Source organism: Idiotropiscis lumnitzeri, chromosome 5 (assembly GCF_059441095.1).
Source record: "Idiotropiscis lumnitzeri isolate Australia: NSW breed Sydney's pygmy pipehorse chromosome 5, RoL_Ilum_1.0, whole genome shotgun sequence".
Lineage (NCBI taxonomy): Eukaryota > Metazoa > Chordata > Actinopteri > Syngnathiformes > Syngnathidae > Idiotropiscis > Idiotropiscis lumnitzeri.
Window position 1 is genome coordinate 22,717,538 of NC_142395.1, and position 18,255 is coordinate 22,735,792.

The following is an 18,255-nucleotide window of genomic DNA, read 5'->3' on the forward strand; positions in this document are numbered from 1 at the left end:
TTCTGAAGAAAACAAAAGATCCAGTTGACAAGTTGTCACATTTACTTTTATTGTAAAGGTAATGTTATTTCAAAATAAGAACATGTTAGAGGGGGAAGAAAGAAAAAGGGGTGAGGAAAACATTTTAAAAACATTGAAACAACACTGTGGTAAGAATCTTAAGATATTCTTTAAAAAAAAAATCAACAGGGGAAAAAAAACCCAAAATCTTCATGAATGTTAAATAATACCCATTCCAAATCTGGTGCATCTACTGCACAACACTGTTGGGGGGGGGGGGAGAAAAAAAATCAATATTTTGTGAAAAACATTGGAATGGCTGGGCACCTGTGCTTTAAATTCCTATCATGTCATACTAAGAATACCACAAGATATAATAGGTCTTTATTTATTAAATCAATTCTGAATAGTTCCAAGATATATTGTACCACAACACATTTACAGTAATCTTACAAAAGTGTATCAGAGCTACAGCACAGAACAACCAGGTCTTGTTCAAAGTTGAGGAGCTTCATGTTTGTCTCCAGATGACAACTTTAAAACAAAGAATAAGACATAAAAGCCTCCTTTAAATATCTGTTAGCCTTCAACAGGACCATGACATTAAAACAAAACCGATTTGATTGCACTGGTAGAATTATAACGCCTCAGGGAAAAGTCCTGAAGAAAGTGGAGTGAAGAGCAGAGGGGCTATTTCAAACTTTCACTGATTTCAAATCCCTCCCGGTCCTGTCATTGTCCCCAGTCAGAATCATCAAAAATGAACAGAATTGTACTTTTATTACTAGTAGATGTATAGTACATGACGTTAGAGTGCCATCAGAGCCCTAAATCGAGGCCACTGGGCCGTTGTGTGCCTGCTCTTGTTCTCAGCTCCGCAATGCCGTCCAATGTATCCTCCCTAGCAGGGATGCACGTTACAAGCTCGGATCTCCTTCCTGTCCTTGCAGCTGGACAATTGTGCTGTCTTGAACCTTTGCTTCACAGTCATAAGCCGTTCTTGGATACCTCCGCCGCATAATTTGGTACATTCCGTCCAGTTTGACCATGGCCGCATTTTACATCCTAGACGAGTGACGGGAAGAGGTACAGATTGTCAGTGAAGGACGTGAACAGCGTTAACAAGAGATGGATAAATGAGATACATCAGTAATTACATGATTGACATATCCAACCAGAATTTTTTGTGATTCTGTATCAAGGTGTGTTCCATAAACGTTGTTGAACAAAACAATCATAGTGCTATAAATGTCAACAAAACACAAAAATAATGAAAATGCAAAACCAAACAAGAACATAAAATAAATGCACTGTACTGATACTTTTTGAGAACTTGAAGACGAAGCATTGAAACCAGAAACCCATTAGCCAGCAAACTACTTGGACCTTGAATGCTTGCGCCCTCTGCTGGTTGCTGATGGAAAATTGCACTAGGTCTACAACAGTTTTAATGAAATGAACATCAAAACAATCAAATTCCACATCATCTAAGTGTTTCTTGATCAATATGTAATGAATCAATGTACACGACCTTTTCATAGTCTGGACAACTTTGTGCAAATTTGATTCCAGTTGGAGAAATTGGGTGTGGTCATGAAGACCTTGGGAATGACTTTTCTTGAGTATCATTTTGAAGGTGTTGCATTGTCCCTACAAGGAAAATTAGTAGATATTCAGATGTGTTTATTATTTAGACATCAGGCCTTTAACTATAGATAGCAAAAAGCTAACATGTCCTTATTCATTCATTCATTTAATCCAGTAATACACCTGCTACCTTTTTTTTGTGCGTGCACTCACAAGAAATTTGAATACATAAGTGGAGGTATTCAAATTGCTTAGTAAAGTGCTCTTCAGGGATGAACAGAGTTGCTTAGATTACAATGAATTGAAGAGTGACACCAACCCGGATGCTCAGAGGCGACCTCAGTCCTGCCCTGTTTGCTCCTCCTTTTTTCTCGCTGCTCCTTGCGTCGTTTCTTCTCATCGCTGTCCCCCTGTCCTCCTCTGGTGCACTTCCTTATCTTGCACTTCTTCCTCTGGATGCTCTCAGGACAGTGGTCCCCTCCAAACTGAGGCTCCAACTTCACTGTGCGTGTCCTGATCGTGTGGCCTTTTCCGCAGGATTTGTTACACTCGGACCACTCGCTCCAATCGGACATGATGCAGTCTATGGCTGACGAGTGAACGAGACAAAGTTGTTGTGAGCAAAATTGACAACCAGAAAACACGTTATAATGGTGGGTGTTGATGAAGAAGTACAGCCGAGATTATTAGAAGGAGCTTCTTTGTGTCTGCAGATCTCGAGAAAGAATACGGTACCCAGAGAGGAACTGTTTTACTGCATGAGCAAGTCTGGCGTGGTATCTAACTATGCTAGAATAGTTTAGGACGGGGTATGACAGAAGAGTTTAAGATGGCGATGGGACTGCATCAAGGATCAGCTCTGAGCCCCTTTCTGTTGAGCAATCGTGATGGGTCGGCTGACAGACGAAGTTAGACGGGAATTTCCATGGAACATGATAGTCGCAGCTGACATTGTGATCTGCAGTGAAAGCAGGGAGCAGGTGAGGGAACATTCTGAAATGTGGAGGCATGCACTGGGAAGGAGAGGAATGAAGATTAGCAGAAGTAAGACAGAACATAATACGTGCGTGAATGAGGGGTGGAAACGTGAGGCTACATGGAGCAGATATGGCAAGTGTGGAGGACTCAAACGCTTAATTGGCATGTGCAAGGCTCAGTCATGCAGGGTGGCATGGCTGTGGGGTGGCAACACCCCCTCCCCCTTTTGTAAGAGCATATGTCAGTAAAATCTGTCCATATTTGCCAGTTGGATTAACTGCCAGGAGATGTTGTTGTACGCCAGTGAAATTGTGCCCCCTGGTGGAGACACACTGAACTGGTCTTAGAATTGCGCTCATGCTTCCTGTGCCAGTGGTCTGTGGATCAACATTGATTTTTACATCTCTTGGGACTGCTGCAGTTTTTAATGTGTGTTTGCAAACATTGATTGGATAAGCCTTTGTAAAAACACACCTCCATCTGGGTTTACGCCCACATTTACAAATGTAACTTTAAAAATAATAAGATAAAATAATCAGAAATAATGGGGCACGCTGAAAGGAGAAGAAGAATGTTTAAAATGTTTTTGCTTTGTAAATAACGCAACAAATAGACAGTAGTTGAATTTGTCAGTCAGTCATTGAGTGAAATACAAATTAAGTGAATTATTTTATTTATTATAGGAAACCAAGCAAGTAAATATAAATTCACTTTAAATGTATCGAACAACTGGGGGTAAACAATTTCCTATATTGTTCTGTATAATATACTTGCACGTGAAGTATTTTCAACTTACGACATTCCGGTAGCATGCACTTCTCCACCTGATCCAATTCTTCGGTGCAGTCTCCGAGCTCAACAGGCGACTTGAGCATGCGCTGGCGTGTTCGCAGACCCTTACCACACGTGACGCTGCAGTCGCTCCAGTCAGACCACATAGTCAGCATGCACGGGATTGTATCTATACACAGGCAAACACATTTTATCTTAACAAAAACATAAAAATATACGTTGCATCGATAGGCCAGCGGGAAATATCTGTATTGGCACCAATTATTAGCAACTATCTGAAGATGCACATTTTACATGATTATTTTTCACTTTGGCTTACAGCGCTGCTGTATTTCATGGTGGTCATTATGGTGGCGCTTTGAAAGGAAATTTTTTTTAATGTGATATTTGTTGTAAAAAGTCAGACTCACTGCCGTAACAGGGCATCGGACTATTTTTTTAATAGACGCGCATTAGCCCCTAACCCAGGGGTGGGCAAACCTTTTGACTGGCAGGCCACAATGGGTTCTAAAATTTGACAGAGAGGCCAGACCTCATCGGACAAAAGCAATACAACAATGTATGTCTTTGAAAAACCACAATATTTAGAAAATAAAACATTAACAAGGTTTATTCATTTTTTCAAGTTCGGCGGGCATGATTAAAACGTTTAACGGGCCGCATGTGGCCCCCGGGCCCTAGTTTGCCAATGCCTGCCCTAACCCGAAATTTTAGGGACACACTATGTTGACTTGCAAAGTAAATATCCACTCCACTAATTTTCACTGAATTCCTGATACATTTTCTAAAGTGTGAAGTAGAAGTTTACCAGCAACAAAAAATATTCAATAATATATATTATAGATAATTTAAAAATATTAATTTAAATCAGCACATTAATTGGTCACACAGGCACGAGGAGATGAAAAATGTACTTGCCCTGTGTCAAATTTCAGAGCAAAATTCGACCTTTTAGGGGCAGTCTGGAGCCTTCCGGTAATGCTTTGCTCATTTACTCACGACATTCTGGCATCATGCACTTCTCCACTTCAAGAACCTCAGCTCCACAAATGGAACCATCTGCAGGAGGCATCTTCACCATGCGCTCCCTTCGCTTCATTCCCAAACCGCAGGTGGCGCTGCAGGCATCCCATTCGCCCCATTCAGTTACCAGGCAGCTGCTGTGAGCTGAGGATAAGCACAAAAAAATAGCTATGGTATAACCGAGTGATTTGTTCAAAGAAATAGGATGATGAAAACAATCTTACAGCATTCCTCGTTGACAACACAATCTTCAGTCTCCTCCGTGGTCAGAGTGCAGACTGAGCCGTCGTCTGGGAATTGCTTCACGTAACGTTCCCGGGAACGCGTGCCTTGTCCGCATGACACACTACAAGGAGACCAGGTGATCCACTCTGACATCATACAGGTGGATGAATCTAAAGAGCCAAACGGGAAGTGAAATTAGACTTTGAACAGAGGACAAACTTTGCAAAGTGAATCACGTTCACAAAAGTCTCTGAGCTATAAATTTAATAGCTTCCCGTAGAAACAACAGGTTCTTTCTAATTTATGTCTGACATTATGTATCACACTACCCTCATAAACTACGCTTGTAACTCTTCACTTTGTAAAAAGTAAGTAATAATCCATAAGACAATAAAAATAAGTGATACATCTAAGTGGTTGTAAAGCAGCGTCGGCAGGTGTCATCCTTCAGTCTGAGTGTCTGCAATGATGACTTTATTATCAAATTTTAGAAAAAGCTTTTTTTGTTGATGTTCGTTCGTCTGTGACCTTGAAATGTCAAATACATGCCCTCATCACTGCATCCTGGGCCCATGCAAGGCTCAAAATCCTGCGTGTGAGGACAGGGAACACTGAGATCCAACTGGGCCTTGAGCATCCTCTGCCTCATCCGTTTGCCCTTTTCACAAGTCGCTGAGCTGCAGGCTGACCACGGTGACCAGTTGGAGTAGATGCATGTCTCGGGGGTGTCGTCTGCAGAGTGTGAAATAAAAAAAGATGTAATAAACGCTCTCTGTGAAAGTGATGCTGATAGCCGAGTGTAAAAAGAGAAATCCTTTAGATCCAGACCTTCCTCTTTCTCCTCCTGGGCAATCTCTGCCACAATGTCATCCACATTGTCTGGCACAATGTTGCACTGCTCCCCCTGAAGATTCAAACATAGCACACGTTGTTACTCTTTGGGTAGTTTTTATATATATATATAATCCAGGCTGTGACAGGAAGGAGCACTAATAGACTAAATATGGCATTGTTAGTAAATTGGTTGGAATATGGTTAGAAAATTGATATAAAATTCCCAAACCTGCCTCTAGATGGCACTCAAGGGCTTTTATCGTTTATGTCCATCCATTCATACATTTTCTGCAACACTTCTCCTGTTGGACTGGTAGCCAGTCAGAGGCTGCCCACCATTCACACTCTCATCACATTTTCACCTTTACTGAGTGGGAATTGAATGCACTCTGCTTGCACAGAAGGTGAGTGCGATGAGTAAAAAACTGAAACATCAGAGATTTCGGATTTCACCTCCGGTGATTTAGTTGTGCAAATGTTAGACATGTAATACCTGTCAGGTATTAGCAAGTAAAACTTTTCACATTTTTTTTATCTTGTTATACTGCTCAACAAATGTATGATACTTTTTTTGGGGGGGGGGGGGTTGATTCCGGCTCCAGCCTTCCTATGTGCAGTGTGCATATTCTCCCTGTGTCTTTGTGGATTTTCTGCGGGTACTCTGATTTCCTCCCTCATTGCAAAAACATGCATGCTAGATTAATGGAACACTTTAAATTGTCCCTTAGTGTGATTGTAAGCACGAGTGGTTGTTCGCCTTAATGTGCCCTGGGGTGTAAGCTGCCTACTGCCCGAGACAGCTGGGATCGGCTCTAGCACGCTTGCGACCCTCGTCTGGATGAGTGCTTTGGATAATGGATGAAATCAAATTGGCTTGTCAGAAAAATGCACCAAATTTAAAGGAAATGTATATATTTTTTAGATGTGCCGTTGTTTATTTTACTTTAACACTGTCACCACAGTATATGTTGCCTGTTCAAAATGAAATATGAGAATAGAGTGGAATAACCCACTTTTTTTGTAAATGCTCCTAAGTTGAACTTTCTGCTTTTTGACCACTGCAACACATAACACCTCCTTCCTCTCCACTTTGAAGGTGTAAAAAGTATAATAAAGGGAAGGCAATTCCACGTTTATGTGAGTTCTAATTTGTTTTTAGTAGGAGTGGAATAATGCATTAGGTTTGGGTAATAAAATAATACTGGGATGTACCTGAGAGAGTCACGTCGTAAATACTGTAGTTTTGGAATGCCCAACTCGATGAAATAAATGCATGCCAAGTATAAGGACAACATTTTCAAAGTTTAGTTGCTAAATAAAAAATTATGTATGCGTCAAAGCACCTTTCAATTCAAATCTGTTATAACTGCTGTGTTGTTAGGTCACACAATTAGCGCATTTAAAAAAAAACAAAAAACTGTTTTGAGTCCAAATAAACCAGATTAGACTGACCACACACAACAAATTAATATATAGAAGCAGAATCAAATATTTAAGACTTGGTCCATGACATCTGAAATAATAATGCTTGCATCATGTTTATCATCATACCACTGTTGTGTTATGCTTGTTTTATTACACGCCTGATATGCATGACAACAGACCTTTCTGGCAATGCGTTCCACTAAGACCCGGGCCACAGGACTGATGGCGCCCCCTTCAGGGTCATAGAAAGGGCTCTGAGGGTGGTCCAGACTGGTCAGAGGTCGGATCTTATCTTCAGGCTCGGTCGGCTTGTTGGGTGACTAAAAGAGACACACATATGGAAACAACAATAAGTAGAGTGGAAGTTTACAGTTACAGCTTAGACTTTTGCTGAACATGCCAGTTGGATTAACTGCCAGGAGATGACGTTACAAGATAGTGCTGTATGTGGGAATCATTTGATTTTTTTTTTCTCAACAGTACTTACTGATGTCTAAATTAAATTCTAAGTTCCATACCTTTGCCCATCCATCCTCAGTCCGCGACCTGAGCACCCTTCCATCACCGTCCTTCTTTCCTTATTCATAAAAATAATCATTCACCATTGCCATCTACCTTCATTCTTTTAAAGCTTTTCCGTCCTTAGTCAATTTCTGCTTCCACAATGTCAACCACGGCATGCACCACAACTGCCTTGATTTTATTGTGAATGAGAGGAGCCGCGTCAATTGGCTGGGAGTCGACTGCAATCCAACCCTCAACGGCGCAGTCTTTTCCACAATTATCTTCAAACGTATGATTTATTTAGAAGGAAATTTCTTTGAATTCACTTTACTGGGGTTATCTTACCTTATCTTAGTTTAACTAAAACTTGTAACCTCCAGAACATAGAAACGCACAGTGGCTCAAGTCTATTCTTTGTCTTTGTTTGATGCTTGAAGTTGAGCACTGGCTAAAATATTGATTCAGGAATTTATTTCAATTGTCCACTGATATATAGAAATAGCAGAAAGACAAAAAGAACGGAATTCATTCCTGCCTGATGCCAAGGTTAGATAGAGTGGTTCACCAATATTTCACGCATGGAGTCAAGAGTTTGGTCTCGCGCTCACACACACACACAGATTCACACACACGCATACATACAAATGCCTTCGTGTTGACATAAGGCAAATAGTAAACGGCAGCTCAAGGTGAGAACCGGAGAAAAAGATGTCCTTGTCGGTGTGTGGAGAATTTGATGCGTGATGATTTGGCTTGATTTGTTGCAAACTGGCACCGCATACATGAAGAAATGAGGCAGCGGTGATTGTCAACGTGAGCAGTAGGCAGGTGGAGGAAGACAAGATGTAATGACAAGGTCAGAATTCTCCAGAGAGAGGGAGAGGAGGGGCAAGGTTACTTGGGGAGAAGGAGGGAAGTTTTTTTGACTTCGGTGGTTTGATAAGATCTGAAATTGTGTGTAACAAGAGCACTCAATTGTGAGTCGAGGCCATAAAGGCCAAACAGCAGTGTCCGATGATAATATATTTTATGGGTCAGGGTCTTTCACAATGATACATTAGGAAATCTGATTTAACTGGATCTTCTCCAAATGTAATAATTAGTTCCGAAGTCTTTACTTTGCTGCATTCTACCGCTTGTGGAAGTAATCCTATACAATATCCCATTGCCCTAAAAGTTGCTCTATTGAGCGCGTCGGTTTATTAAATGTACATATGACACGTAAAAATCCGATAAGACAAAAACTATCATTGATTTGTTTTCTCCAAGGTCATGAGCAGCTGCTCGATTGCCTTTTTTCAACGGTCAGGTCGATCACTTTCAGCTTGAAGGCTGCATTACGTCATGCTTTGGGCATAATGAGGGTGCGCACTTGAGCACAGCAGATCAGACCACCGATCCGGATGCTTCGATGTGTTCGGATTTGATATAAAAAAAAGTGGACAGTTCAACATCAAAAATTCCTGAACAGTAAACGCAATTTTGGTGAGTTGAGTTGAAAAGAAGCTTGGAATAGATATTACCATACTCATGTTCCTCGGGATCGGGAAAGTCAGCAAATAAATTGCTGTAAATAAGACCACTCCTCTTATCCCCCCCACAGTTTTCAATGCATCACATACCTAATTGTACATGTGTTAAGGGCTCCATGGTTCGCATTGCGGGGAAGGGACCTTGATTTATAATCTCTAATCTGTTGATCATACCAATAAAGTGGGAGGTGGGTAGTCACTCGGCTCTGGGCATGACTGCTGGAGCTGGCTTCGTTCTGGTTGCCCCCCAAGCCCCCACACACTCACACACACTCAAATCCCTCTCTCTCTGTGAGCTTTTGCCATCCCTCAGGGGTGGTTGATGGGTGAGTGCCTCTTGCTCTCCAGGGGATATGCCGGGGCCTGGTGGCGGTGGGGTGAGCTGTGTGGTGGGTGGCGGTGTTGTGGGGGGGCTCCGCCCGACCTCCAATGACTAATGTGCACGTGTGACATGATTCACTAGCATATCTCCGAAGATACATGCCTATGGGATTCAGTCACTTGGTGAGGGCTCATTCTCTAATTGCTGTCACAGCCCTGCTTATTATATTCGTTCCTGGTCTGTCCTCTCATTTGCACTCAAATTGCATTGTGTAGCCACTCCCACTTTACACTGGTAGAACTGCCTGGCTCATTACCCCTCTCCTGTCCTGTCCTCTCTTGTCCTGTTCTATTTACCACCCAGTGCATCCTTTCCTCACAGGTTTATAGGGCTGCCCGCCCAGTTGGCACAATAAAGAATCCAACTTCTATATATACAACTTTTTATACGGTTATGTTATCTGTTACTTTTTTTTTCTATTATCTCTATTCTTACTGTTCATGCCCTCTCACACATAATTCTGTCCAATTGCGTTTCCAGTAAATATCCATGACAAGCAAATAATCACAAAGGGAGTTTAACAAGCTTCTCTGTGGCACAGCAAAACTGTTCTGGATTAAAAAAAAAAAAAGTAACAATCATTTAATTTATTTATGAGCACCTTGCAGGACACTCAAGGTCACCGTACAATATAATTAAAAGTCATTACAATAAAATAACATCAATTAAAATGGGAAATGATATGGGCAACATTGAAGTGAAGAAGCATGCCGTAATAAATGTGTTTTGAGACTCGTTGATACCGTTAGGGATAATGAGTTAGGGAGGTCAGGTGGTGGTGAGTTTAATTGAGGGGCAGAGCAGCTGAAAGCTCAGTCCCCGACGGGGGTCAGAGCGGCGGGAGGGATGGAGAGGTAAAGGGAGGACGAAGATTTGAGGGAATGAGATATATAGCGGAGCAAGGTTATCTTTGGCCTCGAAGGTGCAGATCAGTATTTTGTATTGAATGCGGCACCGGAGTGGGCGACAGTGGAGTTATTGTAAGTCTGGAGTGATTCGGAGGGTGAGGAGGGTCCTCGTGATAATGTGAGCAGCAGAGTTCTGAAAAAGTTGTAATTTTTGTAGTGACTTGATGCGGAGACCTTACAGAGTTTCTGTAATCTAGGCTGGAAGTGACGAGGCTATAAGTGGCCTTCTTGTGTAAAGTTTGCATGTTCTCCCCTTACCCACGGGAGAAAGTGAGTGGTGAGTGGGCCAGGGGGGAACAGTTAAGATGGACTAAGAGAGGAGGAGGATGGAAGTTGCTGATGTTTAGTTTAATTTTTGAATGAATAAAAATTACATAAGGGAATCACAGAAAACTGATAAGTCAAAGGGGGAAGGAATTGGAGTCCGAGGCGATGTGACATATTGTCAAGCACGGAGAGCAAGGGTAAACCAGGGTGCGGATGTTGTGTAAGCCACAGGTTTTTAATGTTGCAAGCATATTGAGGAGATGATGGTGATTGTTATTGGACTATGTAACAAGTTTATCAGGTGTGGCGAAAAAATCCAAGATAATAAAGAGGAGGGGATCTAAGACAGAGCCTTGTGGGACACCAGAACAGAGGACGGATTGGGTGCGGTTGGACAGGTGGGAGTTGAACTACTGAAGAGGTGTGTGTGTGTGTGTGTGTAATGCCAATGTTATGGAGTCTGTTCAGGAGGATGGGGTGAGGAATAGCATCCAACGTTGCAGTCAGATCAAAGAGGATGAGAATGAGAAAAAGGCATCTTTATCATCATATAAATGACTTCAGCATAAATAATAATCATAATTATTAGATTTTAGATCTCACTGACCTCATATGACACGCCACTGTCCGTGCCTGCATCCCACGGGATGAGATCCTGGACTACTTTTTGAGCCCATCCACACTCTTTGGTACACAAGTCCTCTGCAGACAGACCCACGTTCCAGTCGGGACTGGGCCCCAGCATGGTCAGGAAGGACATAAGGTGGCGGGTCCGGTCAACCGAAAACTCTGCGGACGGTGCAGCTCTCCTGGGGAAGAAAATGAGAAATTATGATTTGATTCTGTTATAACCCAGAGGGCAACTACCGTATTTTTACGGCCAAACGACGCGCCGTATCAAAGGGTGCAGTACCAGTTGAGGCGTGCTATTTCTGTATTTGATACACCGTATCATTGGGCGCAAACAGAACCGAGCAGTCGCGCTGGCTGCTCAGTCGCGCTAGCGTGTTTTTAAAATGGCAGCGGGAGTTCGGTGGTACTTTATTTTAGCTTTTAACAACGTGCTGAAGTTGTCCTCATCCAAAAATGCACCAAGTCCTTGTCTTCCGTGTCCAAGATAAACAGCTGGACACATTCTCCACCAAACACGAGAGTCATTATCAGTCTGCCTCGCCGTCTCGTTGCCGCGCAGCCCCTCAGATGGGATGCCGACACAATGCCGGTGTGAGCAAGTCACGAATCAACAAACGATGTGCGGTCACGGTGTTACATCAAAACTAAAACTATCACCCCAAATCAACTGAATAGCATAAGAGTGTAGGCCCAGCAAAATTGTGCGTTGTCATTCATGCCCATCTCCCCTCTCACACCCGCCTTCTCTCAATATAAGCAGTGTGCAGGCAGTTAATGTTCGCAGTCAGCCCAGCGGTGGACTTGGTGCACTTGGTCCACATAATGGGCGCTCCGTCTCAAAAGGCGCCCTGGCTTTTTATGGACGAGTTTCAGGACTTCAAAGTGCGCCTTATGGCTGCGAAAATGCGGTAAATAAGATTTAAACCCAGTTGACCACATCCCAAGGTAGGAATTTTACCAAAATACAAAATAAAACTTACTATACATACTACACAAAGGATAGTAAAAAATAAAATTTTTCAAATTAATTTAAGTGTATACATTATTTTTATACAATTAAGTTGTTGGTTTATTTTTTTTTTTTTAGATATAACGCACGTGTGTGTTCTGATCACTTCTTTTACGTTTTGACATCCGACTTGTTTGAACCAAGTCATGACTTGTGTAGCGTCGGTTGAAATAATGAAGCTTTACTGGTGGTCCGAAGTTTCTCCTTTAATTCCTTTTGTCTCGTACACAAAACCTCTTACACCGTAAGAGCTAGAAAATAAACAAACATGACGCCATGAGTTTCAATTATCTCTATACATGCAAAGTGCACTTAATTAAACGCATATTCGAATCACAAACATAAATCTGTAGACAGATAAACACAAATATTCACCTTATCGCCACTTTCAACCGGGCTAAGTATCTTTAAATTATCAATCTTGTCATCTGAGAATCCTTTTTTTTTTTTCTTCCGAATCGTCTTGATACGCACTGTCATTCACCATCCATTTTGTCGTTATCCACTTCCGTGTTCCTTCAAAGTAAAACTTCCGCCCAACAGGAAGTCAAAAGAAAAGTCCGGTATTGCAAAACAAATTCGCTAATAGGCCCATAGTCCTTTCCAAGTTGACTTGACTTTGATTTTTCTTTTTTCCGCAGTAACTTGCTTGAGACTTGAAGGTTACAACTTACTTTCAACTGAAACACGTGACTTGCTCCCACCTCTGACAATCAGTAACTGCTGTACAGAGACTACACGCTGTCGCCTGTCATCGTCTTCTCATAGATTCGGGCATCACGCTGAGTTGTAGCACTCTCACAGCAGTGCTCTGACAACACGCTCCATGTTCAGAAGATGACAAAAAGACAGCTCTCAACAATGCTAAATAGTCATCCACTGAGGCTCTCGAAACATTTTGCTCTCACTCTTAATTAAAAATACAGTGTGTTTTATAAGACAGAACACATCAGTGGCATCTTATTGTTGCGTCTTTGTGCTCGAGCTGATGGGGAACAAAATCTGCTTTGTCGCTCTTGATCTATGATTGGCAGCTAATTAGAACGATGTACAAATTAGAAAAACAATACGCAGTGTCATCCAGACACTTTTTTTTTTCCACCCGCCATTTTATTTGACATCAGTGCACTCAATCCTGTCCTTGAGCACTCTTGCTAATGAAGGCCCCCGAAAGGCAAAGAACAGCCTTCATCCCCTGGGAACGTGCAACCGGAGTCTACACTCAGTCGCCTTTTCTCAGCGAGTACAGGAACTTTGACATTTATCTTCGACACCACCTGGGCTCCACAAGAAGTCCCTGACAGCAAAGGAGAGACAGAGCAAGACTGGGTAGCACACAAGGAGGGCGTTAATCACCGCAGTCTACCTCAGCAAAGCACTTTTGTTATTCCAAAATTCTTGGTAGCCTTGCCCCCTGCACAAGTTATCAACTTGCACTAATAGAAATTCAGGTGAAAATGGTTTCTCAGATTGTTGCTGAAAGGTGACAGAGGGATGGCGCGGTTTCTCACTGCAGCTTCTGCTGTGCTCTACTTTGATTATTCAAGAAGATATCAGTGCTAGACTAACAAAAAAAAAACATGTACGAGGAAAGGCATTCAAATGTCGCGATTTGAATAAAATTCCCATTCTACTTCAACACTGTCAGCAAATTGAAGTTCATTTCAGTCGACGCTGATTATTCAGGAGTGGACTTTTTAGTACACATCGGGTCATTTGGACGTTGGTTCATGTGCTGGAAATAGAAAAAGTCCTTGCTCAAACTATTCCCACTAAATTGGACGAAAAAATGGTTCTTGACCACCACAGTTGTTTGACAGCATGAATAAAGGTTGTGCACCCAAAATATGAACAAGATTCAAATTGAATTGTGACAAATACAAAAAGTATGTGTCCACTGTACTTTAAGTGTTGACTGCTTTGTTTTTTGTGGCGACAATCATTTTGCAAATTAATTTAAAAAAAAAAGAAGGAAAAATAAACTCAACTGTTGACCAAATTGAAGTTACGGTAGACTACGGGAAAGAAAGAAAATACCGACAGCATCAATGAATATCACAAACAAAGGGAATGTAAAGTCATGGGGCTTTACTAGCGTGTATCTCCATTGTCTCAGTAAAAGACACACAGTCTTTTTATTTCTCTTAGATTGCCATACGACACATTTTGATGATTTGCTTTTCTTCCTCCGTCCGCTATAACTGACCTGTCATGCTCATTATTGTTTCTGTATGCCGTGATTGAATGAAACAATGAATTGCGTATACAGCATGGAGTAAGCAAATTATTCCTGGTGGATATCCTCACTTCTATTCCTGGCTATATAATACCCTTTGGAGATTAAAGTTATCTGCCTTTTGGTCGAGGAATAAACAACATCGCGCAGGTTGTTACCATTGAAGTTCTTTGCACGCTGAGCCAACAAGCATCTTGTTTTTCTCATGAATAAGAGATTAAATAGCTTCAGGGGCTAATGAACTCAAAGAATGCGGGAGACGGCACTTTCAGGGATGGGTTTGTACTGATCAGCAAGTACTGGGTCTAACTTGGAAGTTGCTTAACTGGCCTCTAAAATATAGGTCATACTGTACGACGTCTTTGGTCCTACCAGTATGCCGATATTTTACTCTATTTATCAGTTCATTCATTGATTTCGGGCGGTCAAGGCCTTCTCTGCTGGCCTAACGTAATCAAGAAATCATGATGATCATATTTATGATAATAATTCTAATATATGTAGAGAGAGAGAGAGAAATCATTATTCACATTCATGTCATATTATGTTGCATTTTTAGGTGAGAGTTTTCATCCAATCAGAATTCAGCTAGCTTGTGTTGCCAGGCAGATTTGATCATAACAGCGCAACGTTCTTTTCCTCCAAGCCTTCTGCGGGCGTCTGTGCTGTGTGAATCAAGGGGCTCTAAGAGTTGATCGACAGTTACGATAGCCGATCAGATCGCGAGTTGGTTACGGTGAGCCTTCTCGCAGGCCTCACGTTGAAGGTGCGAACCTGTCCTGTGATTCGATAATCACTTGCAAGAGGGTAGGGCCAGGCCAGGCGTTTTTAACATTTGAACATCTAAAGTATATTCTTGCTTTTTTAAACTACAATGACTGAAGGAGGGAAAGGTGTGGATTTAATTGCGGATACGCTTGCGAGCCCATTTTCAAGACGGGCCTTTCAAGAGAAGCTCGGGGGTCCAACACTCGCTCAGTAGTGCGTAAGTATGTGTCTTTATATTATTTCTCCAGCCGTTGTGTCATAAATAATAGTATTGTGAGGGAGATTCATTGAAGTGGGACTCATCGGGACTTCACTGACGGCCTACGTGTGAAATCCCGATCTTTGGCCCATGTAACATTGCACGAGTTGACGCCGAAAGCTTTGAATGCCTTCCAGAGTAAATTCTTTGCATTTTCTTTTTGTCAAAACAGAATTTATTGAGACTGGTCCTTCCTTTGGAGACTACGTCACAAAGAAATCAACACACACATACAGGCTGAACTGATCTGTACTCTGATCTGTAGCACGGAGATCTCGCCTGATATGCTCACATCATGGCGTTGTGATGTCAGACATGAGGAAGATCTATTTTGAGATTAAATGCTGTGGAAGAAAACACACAACACATGCTCAGTATTAATCCTTTGAGGATTTACAAGATTTGTTGAGGTCTCTCGCATCTTCGCAGACCTATTTTTTCAGAGGCACTGACACCCCAAAAACCTACCAAGTGAATCCCCGACAATAGCCTACTTAACACAGACTAACTGACATTAATGTGAATGAGGCCCAGATTGCTTCAGAAGTGGTCATTTAGCGATCCAATGTCTCTGTCCAGAGCCCTTGAAAAGAACCCTATAGTTTCTTCTACTGTGTCATTATAGTTTGAACGAGCTGTCCTTTCCATAGCAACATCTTCCATCATCATTAGATGATTGTGGCAAGTGTACTGTCGCTCTTTGACAACCCGTACGGTAGAAAGACTTTTCATGAGTGCGCTGACCAATTACTTCTGCGGGGTGGCTAATCTTAACAAGTCTCAGTCTCGAGCGTTGACTCAGTATCTTAAGGCGGAAAGCTCAAGAGAGGTTGTTAGTTTCATACCGTCACCCCATCATAGCTCAGCCCTGTGGTAATAATATGACTCGTTCACGCTATTGTGGCTCCCTGCTGTCTCTTAAGGGGCAAGTAAGTACCTTGAGACAAAAAAAAACAAAAAAAAAACGAATCGCCACGAGCATGTTGAGATACCATGAACTGATTGATCTCTTTAAGTGCAGAAGTGTAAATGACACAAGATACTTACACGTTTAGAGGCTGCCAAGCCGGCCACTGCGCCTTCATTTTGATGACAGTCAGGACATCATCCCCCTAAAAGAGCAAGAAACACAGTCAAACTATTCCCTTCCTCCGGGGAATGATTACATTGAATCAGTGCCATGTATTAATAATACCAAGCAATTACAGTCAGTTGTAGTGGACTGAAGTTGAAATAAAACCCTAATAAAAAAAAAATATTGCATCACCAGAATGGCTAATGCTCTGATTTATTGAATTCCACTGCAATAAATCTGACAGGTTGCAGCAAGCATGGAAGACTAATCCTATTTGAAATTTAAGTGTTTTACGGAAGGCCCACCACTCCTGTGAAGCAGCTGAATTTACTGAGACTAGAGGGAGGTGATGTGACTAATCCACGTAACCAAGCTATGAACCGATGCTTATCGTGGCCCGTCTGCATGAGTTGATCGTATTTTGCAATGCCCACTTTAGGAGGTGCATTCGTCTTTACCAAAGGCTTTCTATTGGCTCTTTCCTAAATGGCTTCATCCAATTGTTCATTTGGCTGGTCAGCCTGTGCGCTTGACAATTTGATTTGATTTTGCAACACAAGTTAACTGTGTCGGTTACCGCAAGTGGAGCAACGATTTGGACCGCGCTCAAGTTTGTTTATTGTGCGGATCAAATTAACTGCACTAGATGAGTGTAAAACATAGTAGTTTGATTAAAACTTGCACTGCTTTTTGGGTTGAGGTTAATTTAACAGGTGCAATGATAAGAGTTTACGGTAACATTTGAGAGAGAACCAGGTGTGCCAAAAAAAAAACACTGAAAGGAAATGATTTAAATGATTCAACACCATCCAAAGCTCTGATGACAATGACTGGGATAATTATTTTTATCCTCCGCCGGCTTGTTGCACAGCAAACCAAATGTCAAGAGGAGATCCGATTGTTAATAAGGTATCGATTTCATATTCTGCATCTGTCTCACTTGACTTATTCAGGTCAAGAAGTTAGGAACACGTTGTACTTTGTCATGATCGCTTATCACATACACAAGACATTAATCTCTTATCTAAATAATGAGAAAAAATGTACAATAAGCTCCCTGCTTGATAATATTGAAATTCTGGACTCCAACAAGTTTTTACTCTGTCTATCGTTTGGAAGTGCGTAATCTCATTTCTACTACGTGACACCATTTTGACATGACGTTTAATGACTTGTATCATGCAGATTTTTGGACCTAATGATTCCTTACAACACATTCCCAGCTTCCTTGCACAGACAGTCAAGCCTCTCACTGCATTGCATATTTAACAAGTATTACTGAGTGACTCCTTTGTTTTTATTAAAACCATTAATATCAAGAAAAATGGCATGGTGTTTCATCTAATTCTCGTTGCCGATCATTTGGGCTGTCACAACCTTTTTGTTTTGTCTTATTTTTTTTTTTCATTTGGTCAATTTGTGCTATTTTCTTTTATCATTTCCAATTTTTCAAATGGTTTGGGTGTGGAATTAGTATTTTATTTTTCTTATTTGTTCCTGTCGGGCTGTTTACTTTGGCTTACTTCAGTTTTGAATTAAATCTTTACTACCTGTATTATTATTTTAAGCATTGCATTTATTCCATTTCATGTATAAAAGCCAAGTAGAAAAGTATGAAATTTAAATGATCATTAAATAAGATGACCTCACTGCTGACAGAAACCTCCAGTGATGTCCCTAGCGCTTCATGCTGTACGACTTCAATTATCAGCGTTTGTCAATTTAACAAAGGGCCAATTGACTACATCGCTGGGTTGCATTTTCTAGATTACCCAAAGACCTGAATTTACGTAAAAAAAAAAAATTTTGTGTCCGCCA

The 18,255-nt window shown here is 41.5% G+C and overlaps 1 protein-coding gene across 1 annotated transcript in view; it reads right to left on the reverse strand.

Moving 5' to 3' along the window:
• Nucleotides 1-275: 275 nt before the first annotated feature.
• spon1a (spondin 1a) overlaps nt 276-18,255 on the reverse strand; it is a 52,349-nt gene continuing 34,369 nt past the window's right edge. Inside the window, exons 7-16 of the mRNA XM_088296883.1 lie at nt 16,410-16,474; nt 11,065-11,266; nt 7,044-7,184; nt 5,434-5,509; nt 5,155-5,337; nt 4,605-4,775; nt 4,357-4,524; nt 3,362-3,526; nt 1,907-2,176; nt 276-1,065 (exon numbers count right to left, since the gene is read on the reverse strand). Coding sequence (XP_088153009.1) covers nt 902-1,065; nt 1,907-2,176; nt 3,362-3,526; nt 4,357-4,524; nt 4,605-4,775; nt 5,155-5,337; nt 5,434-5,509; nt 7,044-7,184; nt 11,065-11,266; nt 16,410-16,474 — 1,605 coding nt within the window. The 3' untranslated portion in view covers nt 276-901. The remainder of the gene's footprint in view (nt 1,066-1,906; nt 2,177-3,361; nt 3,527-4,356; nt 4,525-4,604; nt 4,776-5,154; nt 5,338-5,433; nt 5,510-7,043; nt 7,185-11,064; nt 11,267-16,409; nt 16,475-18,255) is intronic.